The 20,397-nt window shown below is 42.1% G+C and overlaps 1 protein-coding gene and 1 long non-coding RNA gene across 5 annotated transcripts; one reads left to right on the forward strand and one right to left on the reverse strand.

Moving 5' to 3' along the window:
• Positions 1-27: 27 nt before the first annotated feature.
• Positions 28-20,095, forward strand: LOC5501788 (stimulated by retinoic acid gene 6 protein-like). Of its 4 annotated transcripts, XM_048727969.1 has the most exons (24): positions 28-76; positions 148-268; positions 679-780; positions 1,353-1,516; positions 2,124-2,252; positions 6,891-7,030; positions 7,753-7,813; positions 8,009-8,100; positions 8,989-9,158; positions 9,656-9,776; positions 10,410-10,464; positions 12,361-12,501; positions 13,182-13,187; positions 13,334-13,413; positions 13,817-13,920; positions 14,345-14,406; positions 14,948-15,089; positions 15,401-15,561; positions 15,657-15,705; positions 16,222-16,342; positions 16,586-16,687; positions 17,263-17,426; positions 17,822-17,962; positions 19,158-20,095. In XM_048727969.1, the coding sequence occupies exons 8-24, from the start codon at positions 8,072-8,074 to the stop codon at positions 19,424-19,426; spliced, it is 1,917 nt and encodes a 638-aa protein (XP_048583926.1). In that variant the 5' UTR covers positions 28-76; positions 148-268; positions 679-780; positions 1,353-1,516; positions 2,124-2,252; positions 6,891-7,030; positions 7,753-7,813; positions 8,009-8,071; the 3' UTR covers positions 19,427-20,095. The 4 variants fall into 4 exon arrangements, with proteins under 4 accessions (XP_048583926.1, XP_032225978.1, XP_032225979.1 ...); XM_032370087.1 differs by lacking the exons at positions 28-76; positions 148-268; positions 679-780; positions 1,353-1,516; positions 2,124-2,252 and having other exon boundaries at positions 6,733-7,030; XM_032370088.1 differs by lacking the exons at positions 28-76; positions 148-268; positions 679-780; positions 1,353-1,516; positions 2,124-2,252 and having other exon boundaries at positions 6,733-7,030; positions 13,185-13,187.
• Positions 4,143-5,680, reverse strand: LOC116608998. The gene is made up of 2 exons (XR_004292820.2): positions 4,936-5,680; positions 4,143-4,770 (listed from the first exon to the last, which is right to left on the reverse strand). It is a non-coding gene; the product is annotated as an uncharacterized LOC116608998 (long non-coding RNA).
• Positions 20,096-20,397: the final 302 nt, after the last annotated feature.

Raw genomic sequence — 20,397 nt, forward strand, 5'->3', positions numbered from 1 at the left:
ATTCTGCTTTTCAAAAATGTCGTCCAGGTGGCAGGCTTGAAGTACTCGGGCTACCAAGTGGCATATTTTGCCTGGGGTAAGATGATGGATGTAACATTTTGCGTTTTCTCAAAATGAGTTATTTGATCTCGCATGTCTCCTCCATAGCCTTGGTTATTTCGCAATTGGTCTTGTTTGCTCTGATGGCTTTGGTGGGAATCCAAATCATCCAGCCAATCGTAGATGGCTCCATGGACTCTTTCCTGTGGAAACAATTATTCAATCTCTGGTAAGCACAGTGTGGTATGTGTGAGCATTGTACTCGTAGTCGACTCAAATTTTCGTCTTTCTTTTAGTTTTTGGTAAACCACATTCTTACTCTGGTTCACGAACACGACTATTTGGGTATTTTACTTGGTGTGTATCTTCCCTGAAGAAGTAATGATAAAAGCGTGTATCACATCCCTGGGCCGTGGTATATAGGGCACGTCACGCCAGAGCGAGGAAAAGAAAAAAATCTTTCAATGGGAATAAGCCTTTTCTGACAAAACTTTCTGGCTGATTCGTGTAAGCGCAGTTTGTTTGTTTGCTGTTGTCATTTTGTCGCTAAAAGCCAGAGAGCACGCGCGAGTTTCTCAACCAAAAAGTCAAGTGATTTCTAAGTGCAATTTGCTTATGTTTCCATATTTTGTCTTCCAGGCCCGCATTTCTTGTATCAGCCGTGTTCTTCCTGGTGCAATATCTTCTCGCTAAGTTTGTGTTTTTGGTGGACAGGGGTTCTGTTCTGGCTCTCGATAACAGGTATGTTCAGGAAAGTTATTAACATTACGGTGCTGCTGTTGGTTGTGATAGTGGTAGTGACCCGTACCGGGATTTTATGGAACCATTATTTCCCCATCGTTTTATGGCCTATGAGAAAATCTCTCGGCGTTAAACAATGGAATAATTCTAAGCATTTAGAGAGAATTTTTCAGCACAAAAAGTTGAGCTGTTTCTGAGTGGGCCGTACGGGGATGTAACGCTAAATCATCTAGATAGCGCGTTGCATTTTTTAAAGCTGTATAAATAAATAATGAGTACGAAAATAAAGAACGAGAATAAGTAGGATAACAACAACAAGATGATGATAGAACAGTCTATGAGAAAATAATAATAGTAATATAAAGATCTTGGTAAAGGACAGCGACGTAGCCAGGATTTTTAACAGGAGGGGGCCCAAAAGGCCTTTTCAACGCTTTTAAGGCATTTTCTCCTGATTTTAGATAATGTCTCATACATTTACTGTATTTTTGGCTGCTAAAAGGATGGGGGTCCCCTTGGGCCACCCCCGGGCTACGCCTCTAAAGGATTTGATAAAGTTCTTGTTCTTCCAGGCGTCTCTTTCACATCTGTACGTACTTCCTGTTTTTCTTCAACATCTTCCTGGGCGTGGTCTCATGTCTCACACGCATTCTGATTGGTGCAGGCATCGGCGTACTTTTTCTCGCGCGTACCCAGAAGAGCCTGGTAGCTAGAGACTATGAGCTGATGGATCCAGGTAGCTTTAATGAATTTTGACGAAATATTGAAGCGTGGACTTTTACGAGATGATGATAAAAGAGATTTGATGGCGATAATGGTGATAATAATAATTTGGGATTAATTAATAATTTGGAATAATTTAAAATTTCTTATTGATATATTCCACCGTTCTCCGCCACATATTATCACGACGTAAAATCTCATATTTTTCATGGTTTAACGAGGACATGACAGTTCATGTATAAACTCGCCTCTTTCTCTTTCTGTCATGAAAATGGAATTTTGCTATGGTAGCTATGATATATAGCTGATATACGATGATGGTATATGATGCTATGACGTTAATATTATTTCGTTTATGATAACGATAGAAGTGATGACGCGTTTTTGGCGAAGATTAAATGAAGCTGGTGTGGTTGTATTGGTAATAAAGTCATAATAAAATGATTTTGATATTATGATCTCAGTTATGTTGATGGCGAGATTGGCGATGATAATGATTATGATTTTGGCGCTGGCGATGATAATGATAATGATTATGATTATGATGATATTTATGTTGATAATTATGATGATGATGATGGTTGTGATGCTAAATGATAGTGGTTTCCTTGTTTTCCCAGGATTCAATGCGTATATCGGCTATCTCTACCTGGAGCACACCCATTCGAACCCAGTCCTCGTCACCTTCTGCAGACTTTTGGTGATGAGTCTCAGACATAGAGACTGGGACGAGACATCAAAGTCACGTGGTCAGTAGTATGTCAAGTAAAAAGAGGCGCGCCCACGCGTCGCGTAGTTTCATCTATATATTCATAAGTAGTAAAAGGTTTTTTTTAATTATAGACAAAAATAAGCAATGTTGTGGTTCGGAGCTCCACTTTGTGGCGGCGAAAAACTGAGATTACGGGAGTAAACTACACACTACCAATAGTAAATCGCGGTGTCCATTATAAAGAATAGGCTCCGAGCGTGTGACGTCATGTCACGCGCGCCTCGATTGCCATTTTGGGACTTCGTTTGAATACCCATTCTGACTACATGGCTTTAAAACTTTTAAAAGGTTTAGATTACGTTTATCACAAGCCGAAATCAACGCGCTAGATCTTTTTTATATATTTTTGTATATTGGGTCCTACTCTCTGTTAATACACACACACAATCTCTGTGGATAAGAAGAACATATCTCTACGCGGATATGCCCTATTTTGCAGATTGTGAGCAATCAATCAAGCTGGACCCGGCAAAATTCAGACATCGTCGAGCGCGCGTTCGCTGGTCTCTTGCTGTCACCTTGCTCAATAATCCTAACTTATGCGAGCCCCGGCGGCGAGAAAAGTTTATAAAAAAAGACACCATTCCAAGCGTTAAGACTCATGGCAAACGACTTTAAGACTTTTAACACATCATCGTATTACACAAACGATATAGCCATGGAAAAGGAGGACCCGGAATCCGGGAAAGAGGATCTGGAGTCATCTACAGTAATGTTATAATCAAATAAAACGACTTGAAGACTTTTACCACAGCATCGTATTAAACAAATGTTGATATAGCCATGGAAAAGGAGGACCCGGAATCCGGGAAAGAGGATCTGCAATCATATACAGTAAGGCTATGATCAAGTAAAACGACTTTAAGACTCATATCATTCAATCTTGTTTTAAAACTGTCGGGTTTTTTTGGTCGCTTGGTCATTTCCTTATTAGGCATTACATACCATATTTGGTAGTCCGTATCAATTTTTTTTCGAGTTTTTATCGCTCTAGAGCCTTGTAAGTCTAGAATTTCCACGAAAACTTGCAGGAATTCGTGTTTACTACGATTTTACTGGCAGCCAACTTATGGATATGGAGCCTAGTCCCTAACGTTTTAGAATATCACAAGTCTCCCGCGCGCTCGCCCCGGGCTCTTTTAGACCTTTTAAAAAACTACAGCCATTGATTGATAGTTTTAACACAGCACTGTTTTACACAAATTATATGGCCATGGAAAAAGGGACCCGTAATCCGTGTCCACCTACCGTGGGTACCTAGTAAGCGCGCTACCGTGACCACCTAGTAAGTCATTACAGTGCGACGCGCGCTACCGTGACCACCTAGTAAGCCATTGCAGTGCGACACGAACTCCGTTATTTCTTTACTATAGCACAGAAAAATAGGGAACTTCAGGCCCGTACCCAGGATTTTTCTTGGGGGGGGGGGGGGGTGTCATTTCTCAAATAAAATTCTGACCACCCCCGAAAGAACAAAGAGGGATCTTTTATGGCTTTTGCAGCATCTCCACGTTTTTATTTTGTCGATTTTTACTACATACCAGAATGATCTAGCAGATGCTTTATAGTTTTGTCTACAAAAAGCACGCCGTCTATTGAGAACCGAAAGTTGACCTTTGGCCGTTGTGGGGGGTGCGTTCGCATCCCCTGCACCCCCCCCCCCCCCCCCTGGGTATGGGCCTGAACTTGGAACTGGGGGCCTAGGATTGCATGCGGACACACAAGAGCGTCCATTTGCGCTTCAGTTATGAAACGAAGCGAGCCTAGTGATCAAACAAAAAGTCTAAAAAGTTTTCTCGGTGCGCTAGTAGTTTCAAAAGTATTTATCGCTTCGGCTTGGAGCGTTTTCCCAAAGATTCACGTAATATAAAACAACTTCTATATTTTATTTTACACTTAAGTCATTTTATCTGCCAAAAGAGTATTATAAAAATCTAAAATTACCGAGCATATCGGTTTTTATATGGTGGACGTTGAAATACGTTCCCTGCTATCAGAGGCCTCTTTGGAAATACGAGGAATAGCCTGGTACCGAGAGACGACAGGGAAGGTCCTAGAAGAGACACAAGTCTAGGACGCGATGGCCTGGGCCCGAGGGTGACGAAAGCATGTGCTTAGGAAAAACGTGACCTACACTGCCCCATGCCCCGATTGAGGCGTCTCGCTATTTTAAGAGCAACAAAAGCAATCTGACTATGATGTGCAGGCTTTTGATTTAAGACAATACACCAAACAGTTGCACAATCTGACTATGATGTGCAGGCTTTTGATTTAAGACAATACACCAAACAGTTGCACAATCTGACTATGATGTACAGGCTTTTGACTATTAAGGCTATTAACATCCTCCCCTTGCACAGTTCTTGGGACACTGTCAGCCAAATCATGCTGTGCAGTGCGGAAGAATCCGCTCATGCCGCAAGTGTCACAAAGGCAATACAGACTGCTACACAGACCATAGCAGTTGCTGCTGTCCTCAACTAGCTGAATCGAGCCTACAAGATAGAGATGCGGAATAAATCAAAACCGAGTAGAAAAATATAATTTGTAGCTACAATTTCTTTCTTTATACTCTTCAAATCCATGGATTTATCTGTCTTATTTATCATCTATAGCGTTATATAGCACGCCACGTGTTCACAAAAAATTGTGGGCTTTACCTTCACATTAGCCACTAGAGATGTGAATCCTTTGAAAAACTCTGCAAGACTTTTCATGAAAACAAGCCGATAGCCTTCTGCTGGTTCTGAAGATCCTACAGAAGCATATTCCTCTCCAAAATCATCATCGTCTGACACTTGAAGCTTCCTCTTAGATGCCGAGGCGACGGGAGGAGTGAGTTGAGCGTCATCGCTCGCTTCCCTTCCACATCGAGATCAGACACGAAAGCTATCTTTGGCTCGCGATCCTCATCCTTTTTCTTCCAAGAAGGCTTCCCTTTAAACCCAGATCGCTTTCTACTTCCTTTGTTTGCTCTAATCCGCCATTTGGAGCCGATCGGATCGCCCTAAGGCATGATTTTCGTAGATATATAATTCGGTGTAGAAAGCGTGTGGCAAGTGATAATGTTCTAGTGATCTTTGAACACAACTGCCAAGCCACCAGGCCTTGCTTCTTTGTAAAATCGGAGTGGAACACTCTCTCTGGAGGACTGTTGGAGTGTACGAATTGGAATGACACCGAATGTTTATTTTGCTTGCGAGAAAACGCCTAAAATTGCATTGTTTTGGCTTTCGTTGCTATGGTAACGGAAAAACAAAGGTCGAGAGCCCTGTAGAAAATCATTCATAACACGGAAAGTAATAAAGATATTGAATTGAAACTTTCTAGGCATGTTACTGAATAGTTTGTGGCTCATTCAAACCCCAAACCCAAAAACAGCAGTAACTTTACAATTTTCGGCAATTGGTGACTGTAATCCCCCCTTAAGACAATACACCAAACAGTTGCACAATCTGACTATGATGTGCAGGCTTTTGATTTAAGACAATACACCAAACAGTTGCACAATCTGACTATGATGTGCAGGCTTTTGATTTAAGACAATACACCAAACAGTTGCACAAGCGGGATAGCATTGATGACAAAACGTTATACTCTAGACGTGCAAATAACTCGAATGAAATCACGCTTCACTGAACATATTGTTAATATGTGTTTCACTTTGAAATCGCTGTTGCGCGACCTTCAGGATCTTGCCTCGGGGGGGTGGGGGGGGCGGTTTTTAAAGTTCGATTTTAATGCTTACGCTATACTATTCCCAGCGCAAAAAAATACTTAGTTTGTTATAAAGCTTTTCTTTTATGATTTCTTTGTCGAGCTTAGTGTTTTGAAACTAGGAAATACTTGAATTAGATTTTGCTTTCATTTCAGCAAAGGTCATCTCATAGATAAATGATAAATACGGAACAGCCCCCGCGCGCTAATCCCAATAATCCTTTTAATCCACTATTTGCTGCACGTCTCTTGCATTACGTCAGAAATAAGACAGGTTGACTGATATCTATCTATCTATTGGTTGACTGATATCTATCTATCTTTTTGAAGTAATGATGCTAGAGAGATGTAGCAAATAGTGGAATAAACAAATTGAGGAGGGTGTAAGGCGGGGGGGGGGGTGGCATAAAGAGTGAGGCATATACATGGTATGTAAAAATACTTACTAGAAAAAGTACCAACTAAGACTTTTATTCAAGTTTCCTGCAAACGTTTCTGCGGCAAGCTTACTAACGAAATAAGGAGAAAGGCTCAGTTATTGTAAATGGGAATGGAAAACGAATATAGATAATCATAAAAATTTTATTGAATCAGCAAGCTTATTGGTGCAAATTATCTAAAATCGAGATACATATAAGAAACACAACCTTCCTTTTATTTATCAAAAAAAGAAAAATAAAGTTTCTCATACTTTCAAGTTGCTGGGCACCCTGTGGCGCATGCTAATCTCATCGGTTAATGTTTGTTTTTACTAAGAAGCTACGATTTATGTTTACGCTTCCTGATCATGGCGGTCTCCGATGATACACTAGCTAAAATCATCGTAGAGACATATAAATCATTTCCAAGCCTTGTCAATAATCGTTCTTTGAGTGAGGTTTTTGATATTATTGCTCAGAATGAAACCGTCCGCAAAGCTGTGGCCGGAGCGACTGGATTAGATTCAGACATCGTGCGAAAAACTACTCAGACTTTCTTCTACATCTTGCCGTATTGGAGAGCTTACCGGGGCATCGATAGAGCGAGCGCATCTAATAGGTATGTACAAGCTGGCGTGATTTAGGGGTGCCAAAATTATATGATTCAAGGCGTTGAAGGTACCCTGGGTACCAGAGGCTCCGAGCTTCGCTTTGCTCAAATCATTGTCGCCGCGAAGAGTACATTAGAGGTGATTATTCATCGTGAATGTATGTCGATAGATTGTACAAGGTGTTCTGTGTAGATTGAACGACATGAGAAGGTGTCTTTATCTTTTGTGATAAACCCGCAATTATCTATATTCAGGTTTATTGAATGCTACTATTTATTGCTATACACTTATTTTTGAATATACCGCATGTTTCGCTTCATACGGCATTCTTATTTGGAGCAAAAGAACAAAAGAAACAAAAGGCCCCGAATTTTAGTTAATATTACTTAGGTCGATGTTAGCGATAACTTTTAAAACACAGATGTATAGGTATACTTCATGTAAGAAGTCTCTGAACCTTCGTTCGTTAAAACGCTAAAAAAGTGATGGCAAGTTCTGCGACAACGGTGTTATCCCATGCGGTCTATCTAGCACTTTCCTAAATCAAAGAATAGCAAAACATTGGAGCTAGTTCAATCTATAGTAAAAAGACCTCTTCTACTCTTTGATACTCCCGTAAAGGTATCTCTTATTTTTAAGAACTCTTTCAAAACATTTTGAATATTTCGTTGTCACTGACTGTGTGAAGTCGTGTCCGTTCAAGAAAGCTAACACCATTTCCTTGTTTTAGTACCCCATGTGTTTCATCGCCAACCAAAGGCGAGTTCACTTACTTATGCGTCGGACCAGCGGTAAGTATCGAGACGTCATCAGTCAAATTAAAATACCGAGGCTGGTTTAGACAGCACGATTGAGTCGTGGTTGCTTCCGTGTTTGAAGACTCCCCTCTATCTCTGATAGAATAATCAATGAGATCATGTAAAAACGCTACATACAAAGACGATAACTTCGATGTTAATGTTTATGATTATTTTTTTTTTTTGCAGATTGCGATTATTCTTCTCTTGTCATTCCTAAAACCACGTGTCAACACAATCAAGAGTTGTGGGATGAAGATCGTCAGGCCTGGCCTGTGCATGTGAGTGTGGCTAAGCTAGCGTAGCTGGCGGTGCATGTGAGTGTGGCTAAGCTAGCGTAGCTGGCGGTGCATGTGGGTGTGGCTAGTTAGCGTAGCTGGCGGTGCATGTGAGTGTGGCTAAGCTAGCGTAGCTGGCGGTGCATGTGAGTGTGGCTAAGCTAGCGTAGCTGGCGGTGCATGTGAGTGTGGCTAAGCTAGCGTAGCTGGCGGTGCATGTGAGTGTGGCGAAGCTAGCGTAGCTGGCGGTGCATGTGAGTGTGGCTAAGCTAGCGTAGCTGGCGGTGCATGTGAGTGTGGCTAAGCTAGCGTAGCTGGCGGTGCATGTGAGTGTGGCTAAGCTAGCGTAGCTGGCGGTGCATGTGGGTGTGGCTAGTTAGCGTAGCTGGCGGTGCATGTGAGTGTGGCTAAGCTAGCGTAGCTGGCGGTGCATGTGAGTGTGGCTAAGCTAGCGTAGCTGGCGGTGCATGTGAGTGTGGCTAAGCTAGCGTAGCTGGCTGTGCATGTGAGTGTGGCTAAGCTAGCGTAGCTGGCGGTGCATGACCTAAGCTAGCGTACCTGGCGGTGTATGTGAGTGTGGCTAAGCTAGGGTAGCTGGCGGTGCATGTGAGTGTGGCTACCTAGCGTAGCTGGCGCAGTTGGCAGAGCGTCGCGCTGAAATGTCTGTGCCTTTCACCACTGGGTACCCGGTTCGATTCCCGGCCCAAACGTGATTTGAGTTCCTTTGCCCTGTGGGCCTTTCTCGGAGTTCTCCGGGTCACGTAAAACCAGCATCTAAAGTGTGTTCCATAGTTAGGTGTGGGTTCGATTTTCAGCGTTTAACTTGGATATTAAACTTTTTCAGACCGCTTTTCCCATCACAATCTTCATATTTTTTTTTGTTATTTGCAGACCGCTAAATCTCCTGGACAGTTACGAGAACCGACTTGGCTACGCATGCGCATTTGGTGCTACTGTCAGCAGGTGTTTGAGGGTGCTGTTCTTCAGCGACTACTCGGAGATCTTTGACGAGAGGGTGATGAAGATACAGAGCGATCCAGCTACACCGGCATGGATGGGAAGTACGTGGAAATAACAGTAAACATCGCCGCGATAGCTCACTGTTATGGGCTTCGCTTGTCAAGCCAGAGGCCCCAGGCTCGACCCCGGGGCAGGGTAGCTTGGCCCCTTTTTTCTGAGTTGTAAAACCTTTTTTTTACTCGTCATCTAAGATAAAAACGTTGAGATGAGTAGTCAGTTATGTGAAGCGCATTTGCTCATGTCCCTCGTTGTTAATTTACGCCATACAAATATTAGACTCATGTTCATCTCAAATTCGCGGTATAGCGCATCTACAAAAAAATTTACAAATAATTAGAAAATAATGGTAATCATAGTCTAAAAGCAACTCTTTTAGATACTTTTATTCCAAAAACATCATCCGGCGCCAACGGCGATTGCTAATAATGTTCAGACCCTTTTTTATGTTGCAGTTTTCTTTTCATGCTTGTTCTTATCTGTCCCCTTCAATTTATTTTACATTCTTGCGATTAAACGAATGTCTTCTGTTTGTTCGCAGTGTTCTGGCGTATTCTGGCCATGTTTGTGATCGGCGTCGCCTACTACCCGTTCTTTGCTTGCCTGTCTACTGATTACAAAATCTTGGGCGGACTTTTAGGATCGGCTTACTCTGCAGTGTGGTAAACGTGGGATTTCTCTATATAATAATAAAAGCAACAGCAGAAATAGTCGCTTTTTTGCTTCCTCGGGTATCCAAGGCGTCGTGGTCAGCGTAACAAGCCTTGCTCTGCCTCGTTCTCGAGCCTTGCTCTGCCTCGTTCTCAAGCCTTGCTCTGCCTCGTTCTCGGGCCTTGCTCTGCCTCGTTTTCAAGCCTGTGTTCTCGACGGCCTGGGTCCCCGAGGATGCTTTTGTTTTGGAATTTACCATCTGCTATCGCTAGTATGGAACCTTTGGGCCCTTTGTTGTGTTCGTGATATGGAGACAGGAGTGTGCCGTTTTTCAGCTTTGAGTTCGCTACCCAAACTAAACTAGTACATGGTTATTTGAGTGTACTTCAACGTATCTTTTATCTGCTTTTTTTGTAAAGAAATTGCCATTCCATTTCTATACATTCAATTTTGGCCGATGATTTACCTCTACTCGTAAAAGCGCGGTGTCACTTCTAGCAGGTTATCGTAGAGCGTTAGTTAACTGTACTTAAGTCCGTCTCTTTCGTAACTGCGCTCTTATGCTTCCCCACTCTGGTCTCCCTTCCACTACTCCTCTTTCCCCAAGCCTCTCACTTTAGCGTGCCTTATCGTATCTTTTTCAGGCTAATAATAACAGCATACCAGGTGACGCAGTGCCAAGAGAGATACCTATCCTACGTAAGTGTGCTCATTACATCACCTACAGGAATGTGGATATACCAGCCTTACCCCTGTCGTTATTTTTGGGTTTCCTGTGCTCACAGAAGAACGTGAGCCAGGGTGGAGTCTGGGAGATGGTATCATGTGACTACTCTTTCGAACCACAGGAAACCCAATTGGAATTTGGGTATTAGTGTCAAGGATTAGGCTGTAGATATATAGGATCTTACACAGAAATAGGAATAGGCGTTTTTAATATTCGGCGATAACAAGCAGATAGGCATGGCGGTGGTTTAGGTAAGGGGGTGTGTTTTCAAGCTTATTCTTTCCTGTTTCCTGTTATGGAGGGATTTGCACTTGATTCGCTATTCGCATGCGTCAAGGATAAGCTTGACCCTAAACAGTTCTCTGTATCAGGGAAGTCTACTGTGCTGGCCCTGGTGTATTTTCTCCATTGCATCCTTGAATCGCTTGAAAGAGGCGAAAATTATGTGCGCATATTTTTTGCCGACTTTTCAAAGGGCTTTGACTTAGTCGACCATAACGTCTTAATGTCTGAGCTCGACCTCCTGGGAGTCAACGAGTATCTCCAAAATTGGATTGCTGCCTTTCTCACAGCCCGACCACAGCGCGTCAAAATCAGTGGCCACACCTCATCGCCTGTGTTCCCTAATGGGGGCATACCACAAGGCACTAAGCTTGCTCCACTATTGTTTGCTATACTTGTAAACAGGCTGGCGAGCACTTGGCCATATCGCATTAAGTATGTTGATGACACCACCATCTTTGAAGTGATTCCCAGGTGCTCGCCAAGTTATCTGCCATTTATTGCTAATGATATTTGCAATTTTGCTACGGAGCGTGGGATGAGGCTCAACCCCAAAAAGTGTCGGGAATTAGTCATTAATTTCCTGCAGTACCAGCCCTCGCCAGTTAATGCCCTGCAACTCATGGGCTCCGTGATTAAAAGGGTTGAAAGCTACAAAATCCTCGGCGTCCACATTAGCTCAGATCTATCGTGGAATAAGCACGTAGACTATGTAGTTAAGAAGGCAAACAAAAGGCTCTACGCTCTCCGGCTCCTTAAGAAATCTGGAGTACCGGTCCAGGATCTTGTTGCCATCTATTGTGTACTCATTAGATCTGTTGTGGAGTACGCAGGTCCAGTATGGGCTAACATAACAGGGTTCCTTGTCGACATTGTTGAGGGCATCCAAAAGAGGGCCCTCCGTATCGTTTTACCCCATCTACGATACAAGGAGGCCTTGGAAACCAGCGGGCTCCAAAGTCTTGCTGACCGCAGGCGCGAGCTTTGTATCAGTCTCATGACCTCCGCTAAAGAGCTAGAACCCCTTCGATCTGTAATTACTGGAGGCGTAATTAATAATGTGCATGGATACTCACTAAGATCCGGCAGTATGAATACCTACAAACATATTTCTGCAACTAAACGCTTTGGTGACTTTGTTACTTATCGATTTCTGTAATAGTATAACGCTATATGTGCTGGCCCTTTGCCTTAATTCAGTCTGTAATACTGCCATGGCAATGGAATAAAACCCCTATCTATATATCTATCTATCTGTTTGGGGCAAACATAAGAACAGGTGGTATGGAGGAGAGGGGCGGGGCGGGTCGGGGCAGGGGAACAAGCTTGTTATTGGTAACTTGGCGAGAACACACAGATGAACATGACGATGGGACTCCTCAAAGCAGGAAACCTTGATAAAAAATGTCTCAGTTACTCGCTTGAATTGGCAAATGGAAATGGATGCTTTGTGTGGCTCGGTTTTGTGCGGATCGCAGATAGCGACGTGGTTCGCCTTCTTTAAAGGTTGCACACTAGTCTAGTAAGTAAATGCCTAGGCGGTACCCAGGACCCATCTCATGATATTATTTTGTATTCCTTCTCAGATCTACCCCGGTGATCTACTAGCGATCGATTTCCCTACCCACATGTGCCTGCTGTTTCTAACGTTCTACTTCTTCTACTACGCCGTCAAAGAGATAGTCAAGCGCTACCAGAAAGCTCACACTGCCAGCTTCAAGGAGGCGGTATGCATGGATTTGTAATGTTCATTTTACCTTGCCACCTTCAAAAGGCATAGTCACACCTAAGGTTTTTGTTATTCACTATTAATTTTTTGTGATAAAATCTAAAAACCATGTAAAAACAATGTTTCATATTTCATTTACCAAATGTAATCGAAATATTGCTATCTAATATTGCCTCTCCAAATCAGTCGATGAAAATAGATTCTTTCGCCTACTCATTTTGTTATGATGACAATATGAGGGCTGACAGAGACACTGCATCGCAACTACCAAAAACCACTATGACAACGTGGACGACGACTGTAGAAAACAAAGGAATTTGATTCAGAGTTAAATAGCGGCACGTGAAAATGCGTTCTGTCTTAGAAATTTCAGCCGAAATTTCTGTGATCCCCGTTGAAGCCTAACGACGCCTGTTCATAGGGCTTAGGGTTTTATAGAGAAAATATTTACATTTTCTGTTGTCTGAAAACACACAGCTAGCAAAGCTATTTGTGTTCACGATTGTTTCATTGTTCGTATGTGCTTTTTTCTGTCGGGTACACATAAGCACGTTTAAGCTTTTCGTTGTATGTTATTTCTTGTTTACTATGCATATGACTTTTTTCTCTCTTCTTTTTCATCGACATCGTCGTCAATCTCATAATTATCATCGTATCATCTTCATCATCACGATCAAGAAGGCGGTATGGCTCATGTGTTATTTTCAAGGTTACCCTCATTCACTGGACTCAGCGCTACCATACGAACATCACCAGCACCAGCACCGTTCTTATTGTCGCTTTTTAGCTAAAGTCTTGGTCTCGCAATAATTCATGATCTGATCTGCTAGGAAGAAGATGATTGGAAAAATTGCTACAAATACAAATACGTCAAAAATCTTATCAAGCCGTTGCCTATTGAAGAAAGGGAGTAAGTATATTAATTCCAAAGTTGTAGAACTCATATGTACTCGCGCCTGAAGGGAGACCCTTCAGCAGCCACATAGGATAAAACATTGGACAAAACGCATCTAGGGAGTCGACTACTCCCTCTTTAAACTATGTAAAAAAATGGTGACATAACCATCTAAAATCAAAGCTGTACACTTCATTTACCGAATTCAATCGCAACTTTTGCAAAAGTTTCCCTGAGCAAGGGGGGGCGTTAGGGGGGCGAATTACCGCAATATAGCACTAAATTGTTTTAAATACCGCAGTACCGCAGAAAAAGTTGGAAATAATGCATGATTGTGTCTCGAGTTTGGGCTTTACACTCCAAGGTATATGCCATTTTTGTTCTTCTGTGAGGAGTTTAACATTGAATCGTATTCCAGGGCCCTCAGTCACGCAAGCCATAGTCACGGTCACGGTCACGGTAGTCACGATGCTCTCAGCTTCAAAGAGAAAGTCAAATCTATGATGTATCACTGGAAACCAGGTGAGATAACCACATGTAAGATAGCAAGTTTAACTTGTATGCGAACATCATTCTGGGTTGTTTGTACATCATCTTGGTAGATACTGCGCCCATATTTTCTTGTGTCTTGTTGTAACTGAAGCAAGTCGGTGTCAAAAATCGACAGCATTTTTATTTCTTCATCCATCATTTTTATTGACTTCTTTGGGGGACATAGAGTAACATATAACCTGTGAGATATTGTCATATTGCTGACTGAGGTAAAAAGCAGGCTAAAAAAAGAAAAATACAATGGAAGATAAGTGAATAGGATAAGATAAGTGATAAGGAAAGTGAGCTGTTTAAAAGAAGACGTTGAAGCCAAGATACGAGTGATCGTTAAAGCATGTAGCGATGTACAGGGGTAGATTATGCTTTTAGCACTCACAAAGTCTTCTTTCTCCAGATTTTAAGTACTCTACGAGGGTAGCGTGTACCTACACTGTGGGATTGCTGGCGGTTTATGAGGTAAGCGAGTTGTTTGCTGCGTTATCTGCGTATGATTTGCCTTGTACAGCCCCCTCCTGATTCCATAATCGACAGTGAACCCCCCTGATTCCGTAATCGCCAGTGCCCCCCGATTCCATAATCGACAGTGGCCCCCTGATTCTATAATCGACAGTGCCCCCCCTGATTCCGTAATCGCCAGTGCTCCCCTTTCCATAATCGCCAAAAATGGCTGCACCCGCCCTGCCAGAGAGCGACGAAAATTCAATGAAAATAAGACAAAGGAACTTTCTGGACGGTTCGATGAATAAGTTGCTCTTTGTTTCTGTTATTTTGCTGCTAAAAGCCGGAACGCGCGCGATTTTGCCACCCAAACAGTCACGTGATCTCTTAGGGCAAGTCGCCTATGGTGTGATTAATTTGCGATTAGCAAACACATTTATCACTGACATGGAAGGCAAAACAGTGTTTTAGTGATGGAATAATCTTTTCACAAGAGTATTTCAATTTTTTTCTGCATTCCCTTCAAAAATTTGAAGCATTTCTTTCTTCTGTTTCTCAGATTGCATGTGGCTTCGTGGTTCTTGGAGGGATATTCTACAAGTACACACTTAACTATCTTGAAGATCATCCGAAACTACTAGATGATATTGGCCTTGGCACCTACATCGACAGCATAGAGAAATACATTGAGATCTGCTTTAGTGAGTATTTTACTGTCACAGCCCATAGTCAGGGAGGCAGCGGGCGATGGGGGGAGGGGGGAGGGTGGTTGGACGCGAGAATAGGGCTCGGGTGGTTCCATTTCGTTCTCTTTGGTCCATAACCAACGCATTAAACAACAACGACGACAAAAACGACGAGGTTACATATCAAGAAATACATTATATACCATTTATGCTTTCTTAAATATTGATTTAAAATTTTATCCATATATACATTTTTTTTCATTTTCAATTTTTTATTTTCCCCTTTCATTTTTTCTTCTGCTTCCCTTTTTTATCTCATATTCCAGTCGCGTGGTACGTGGCGTTAGGCTTGACATGTGTCCAGTGTGTTCTTCTCGTCGCAAACATGCTCACGTGGTATCGTAAGCACGTGATCAGACTTCAGCGAGGAGACAAAGAGTTTCTACCGCCCCATCATGCAGTTGGACACTCCGCTTCCATGGAGACGGTAAGATGTCATTCATCAATCTCCACCGTTGTTTTTACTTTCTTTTCCACGATTTTGTCACTCATAATTTCTTTGTATTGTTTTTCTCAACTTAGCTTGCTTGCCTGAAGTATTCCGGTTATCAAGTGGCCTATTTAGCATGGGGTAAGAAACACTCTTGTCTTCAAAGGTATGTTTGTTTTTCAAAGGAAAAATGAATTTATTTTTGCCAGCAAGTTTTGACATCCTCATATATATTGCAGGGCTCGATGATGTATCTTTTCTTGCTCACCCTTGCTCCAAGAGCATTAACAAATTAAAACAATTCGAATAAAAATAAAAGCTTTTTTCTGACAATCCGTGCGTTTATTGCGGTTTTTCTACCCTACCTATCTACCTTAAATCATTTATGTTACCTAATCAAATCCTTATTATCCTAGTTAGACTTGCAAATGCATACGAAATAGCCTCCTCCTTCGCGGGCTTCTCTGAACGTTAGAAAACCCGAGAGTGAATAGAAATAGCGGGCGGGCTTACTGTGGTGACAGACTCATGAATGGCTTTGTTTTTTCCAGCTAATTTCTGGGCAAAAGCGTTGCCTGCCGATAAGGCAGGGAGATCCCTCATCGTTCTTGCGTTGTTCGTCAACGTTTGTATCTCAGATTACTTGTTACATTTCAGCGTTTGTCATTAACCATTTCGTGATGTTCCTTGTGGCGGCGTTACTCGGGATTGAGTTCATTCAGCCTATTGTTGATGGCTCCATGGATTCATTTGTCTGGACTCAAGTGTTGAAACTTTGGTAAGTGAAACCAGAGAACACAGTGTGCTTTGCGGTCATATAAAAAATGAGACAAACTGATGTTCGATACATTTAACTGTTCTCGGTACCCAAAATGTTGATGTTATGCAGAGGTTTTTGTTGTTTAGCGTTACATTAAGGTTTTATACTGTAATAGGTCTCTGGGCGACAGGCTGTAACTGGAAGTACTATTTCTACTAGTGTCCAGTTGCTAATCACGTTTTACTTTGCCTTGTATTTCAGGCCAGCGATATTTGTGTCGCTTTTGATTTTCCTGATACAATTTCTTCTCGCAAAGTTCGTCTTCTTGATTGACAGAGGTTCCTCGATGTCACTCGATAACAGGTACTTTCGGATCCGTAGACCTGTTTTTTTTTTTTTTTAATATTCAAATCAATTTTGAAAATACAATTTTCCCTGTATTATTTGACACTTTAAAGATAGAATTGAGCTTTTTTGGTTGTAGGATGAATTGAAATTCCACGTGATTTAAGCGGATTCGAACATCTAATTTGCATAGGGTTTCATAGCATAAGAAACCAGTCGACACGCAGGTCGGATCGTCAGGCTTTAGTAGTAGTAGTGGAGCTGCTGCTGATGGCTGTTAATAGTGATGATGATTAATAATAATGTTGACATCTAGAGGCTGAAAGTCCGCTATTCCCACCTCTGTTAGTTCTGTAATGTTGTTGATGACAAAGATGCAAAACTATGTCTTATTTTTCATCTTTTTGTATTTTGATTAAAAGTATCTCAGTTACTTGCTTGAACTAGCTGATGGAAACGGATTCCTTGAGTCACTCGGGATTGGGCGGGAGCGTAAAATGGCAGCGTAACTGTTCTTTGATAATATTGATGATAATATCTGTATTGTTGTTAGTACCGTCGTTGATAATGATTGTGTAATCTTTCTGATGCAGACGCCTTTTCCACATTTGCGCCTATTTCTTGTTCTTCTTTAACACCTTCCTCGGATTGATCTCGTGCTTGCTTCGTATCATCCTCGGCGCGGCGCTCGGGATTGTCTTCCTCGCGCGAACACAGAAAAGTGTCGTGTCCCGAGACTTCGAGGACTACGACCCAGGTAAAGACAATGAAAAAATACAAATTTTAAATCAGTAATATGACACAGTTCAATCACGATCAGTAAGACTTCTCATCTTGGCTAACTCAAGCGATTAGCATTGACTAACTCAAGCAATTAGGTATTTTTCATTTGAGGCAATTTCTGACGGGGAGTTTCTGTTTCGTTTTTGCTCGATGTTATTTCGTTTGTCAGTTGGCTTGGCAGTGCTTTTGCCCACCTTCTTTTGTCCCAATATTTTCACGAGTATGCTGGGGATTTTACAGATTTTACAGACCCTTATCGCAAAGGTAGTCTTTTTACATAACATCTTGACATGGCTGTATGGACGATATAAAGAGGTTTTGGTTAATGCTTTTTGTGCAGTTTCCATGAAGTTTCCATTATTTTCCCAGGATTCCATGCGTACGTCGGCTACCTCCTCCTGGAGCACCACCACTCGAACCCAGTCCTCGTCACTTTTTGTCGAGTGTTGATTATGAGCTTGAGACAGAGGTACTGGGGCGAGACACCAAAGACAGATGACGACCAGCAAGGTATGAGGGCTGTTGGGCTGCTAAGGGTGCTGGGTAGTACCGGGCAGCCAGGCGATCAGGACTTTATGTAAGGTTGGATTAAGATTACCGAGTGCCATTAGGTCTTACATGAAGTACTAATCTTATAGAGAATTGACGTAAATTCGCGTAAGGCGAAACGAGAATCAATGAGAGATTTCATTACCGATGAAGACTCGCTGATTAACCTTGTTTTGTTTATAAGAACAGTAAGGACAGAGTTTAACCACATAACAAACGCAGCGGTATTAAGTTTTTTAAGCTGTTTCTCTGTTTACTTTCTAATGTCGCGTGTTAGCGAATTATGCGTTTTCATGGATGTCGCGTGTTAGCGAATGTTGCGTTTTCATGGATGTAGCGTGTTAGCGAATGTTGCGTTTTCATGGATGTCGCGTGTTAGCGAATTATGCGTTTTCATGGATGTCGCGTGTTAGCGAATGTTGCGTTTTCATGGATGTAGCGTGTTAGCGAATGTTGCGTTTTCATGGATGTCGCGTGTTAGCGAATGTTGCGTTTTCATGGATGTCGCGTGTTAGCGAATGTTGCGTTTTCATGGATGTCGCGTGTTAGCGAATGTTGCGTTTTCATGGATGTCGCGTGTTAGCGAATGTTGCGTTTTCATGGATGTCGCGTGTTAGCGAATGTTGCGTTTTCATGGATGTCGCGTGTTAGCGAATGTTGCGTTTTCATGGATGTCGCGTGTTAGCGAATGTCGCGTTTTCATGGATGTCGCGTGTTAGCGAATGTTGCGTTTTCATGGATGTCGCGTGTTAGCGAATGTTGCGTTTTCATGGATGTCGCGTGTTAGCGAATGTTCCGTTTTTATGGATGTCGCGTGTTAGCGAATGCGTTTTTATGGATGTCGCGTATTAGCGATTGTTGCGTTTTCATGGATGATGCGTTTTAGAGAATGCTACGTTTTCATGGATGTCGCGTTTTAGCGAATGTTGCGTTTTCATGGATGTTGCGGTTTAGAGAATGCTACGTTTTCATGGATGTCATGTATAAGCGATTGTTGCGTTTTCATGGATGATGCGTTTTAGAGAATGCTACATTTAATGGATGTCGCGTTTTAGAAGCCTGTGTTGACAGCCGAGCTTTACCCCGGAAAAAGCCCGGATAATGCCCACAAACAAACTAAGTTTCTTTTTTTTTCTTATTTCTCTGGAACACCAAGACATTGAATTAGACGAAGAAAAGCAGCTAAGTCGTCGCCGTGCCCGTATTCGATGGTCTCTCGCCGTCACTTTGATCAATAACCCAAACCTGTGCGAGCTTCGAAAGCGGGACAAGTCCCCGGAAAAGGCGCCAGTACGCGATTTAAAAGTCAAGGTGAACGGATTTGGAGTTTCAAATGGAGCTGCATATCACAATAAGGCGAACGATGAGTTGGCAAATGGTGAACGGGAATCCGGTACCGTGGGCAAGATCTCGACTCGTTTGTAAATACTGTATGATATTGTCTATTACAGCTAGAAAGTCTTTGTAAACCCGGCAGGTACACATAGGAGAAGTTGGTTTATACACATTCAATAGATAGGCAGACAGGCGTTTTCACTGTCTTGCTTGGTATAGGAGAAGTTGCTGTATACACATTCAACAGATAGGTAGACAGGCGTTTTTCAGTAGCTGATCTAGGGGGAAGGTTTAGGGGGTTTATCACCCCCCCCCCCTCTCTCTCTCTCTTGGGCTGCTAGGAAGCCATATGTAACAAAAATTTACCCCCTCCCCCCTTTGACACTGAGCCAAACCCCCCCTTCAGCGAAAAGCTAGATCCGGCCCTGCATTGTCTTGCCTGCTATAGGAGAAGTCGCTATATACACAACTAGGTACATTTCTACTATCGGGCAAGCTTACCGGCCCGTCGATACCCAATAGTGAGTCCTCTGACGTTTTCTTGTCACCTTTGATTGCTTTCTTTTTATAGAAAAAAAACTAATGCATTTATATTATTTTCATATTGACAGCTATAATATGGCGTGTATTCTTACATTTTTAGAAAATAATATAGTTTTAAAATAATAATGGAGCACATGATTTTTAGCACCTATCTGATTAAATATTTATCATGATTTCAGATATTTGTTTTCGAAAATAAAACTTAAAATTACATCATTTTTGGTATTTTTGTTGTATATTTTTACACCAAGATAGTGGTCTGAACAAGCTGCTACTTCGATATTAAAAACAAGTTTAATGAAATGGATTTAAATGCTTTTCAACTTGAAATGCACGCTTCCGGTTCCCTTTGGCCTGTCATGTGATACCGCTTAATCTCAGATTATTACAAGGATTAACAGAACAGTTGGTACCTTTAAAGGGTAACAATTGGCTCGCCCTTTTTGGTACCTTTTAGGGGTAAAAATGAAATTCCCTACGAGCATCCCCGTCATTATAATATGGGAGTCCCCCGGCAT

This window comes from Nematostella vectensis, chromosome 5 (assembly GCF_932526225.1).
Source record: "Nematostella vectensis chromosome 5, jaNemVect1.1, whole genome shotgun sequence".
Classification (NCBI taxonomy): domain Eukaryota; kingdom Metazoa; phylum Cnidaria; class Anthozoa; order Actiniaria; family Edwardsiidae; genus Nematostella; species Nematostella vectensis.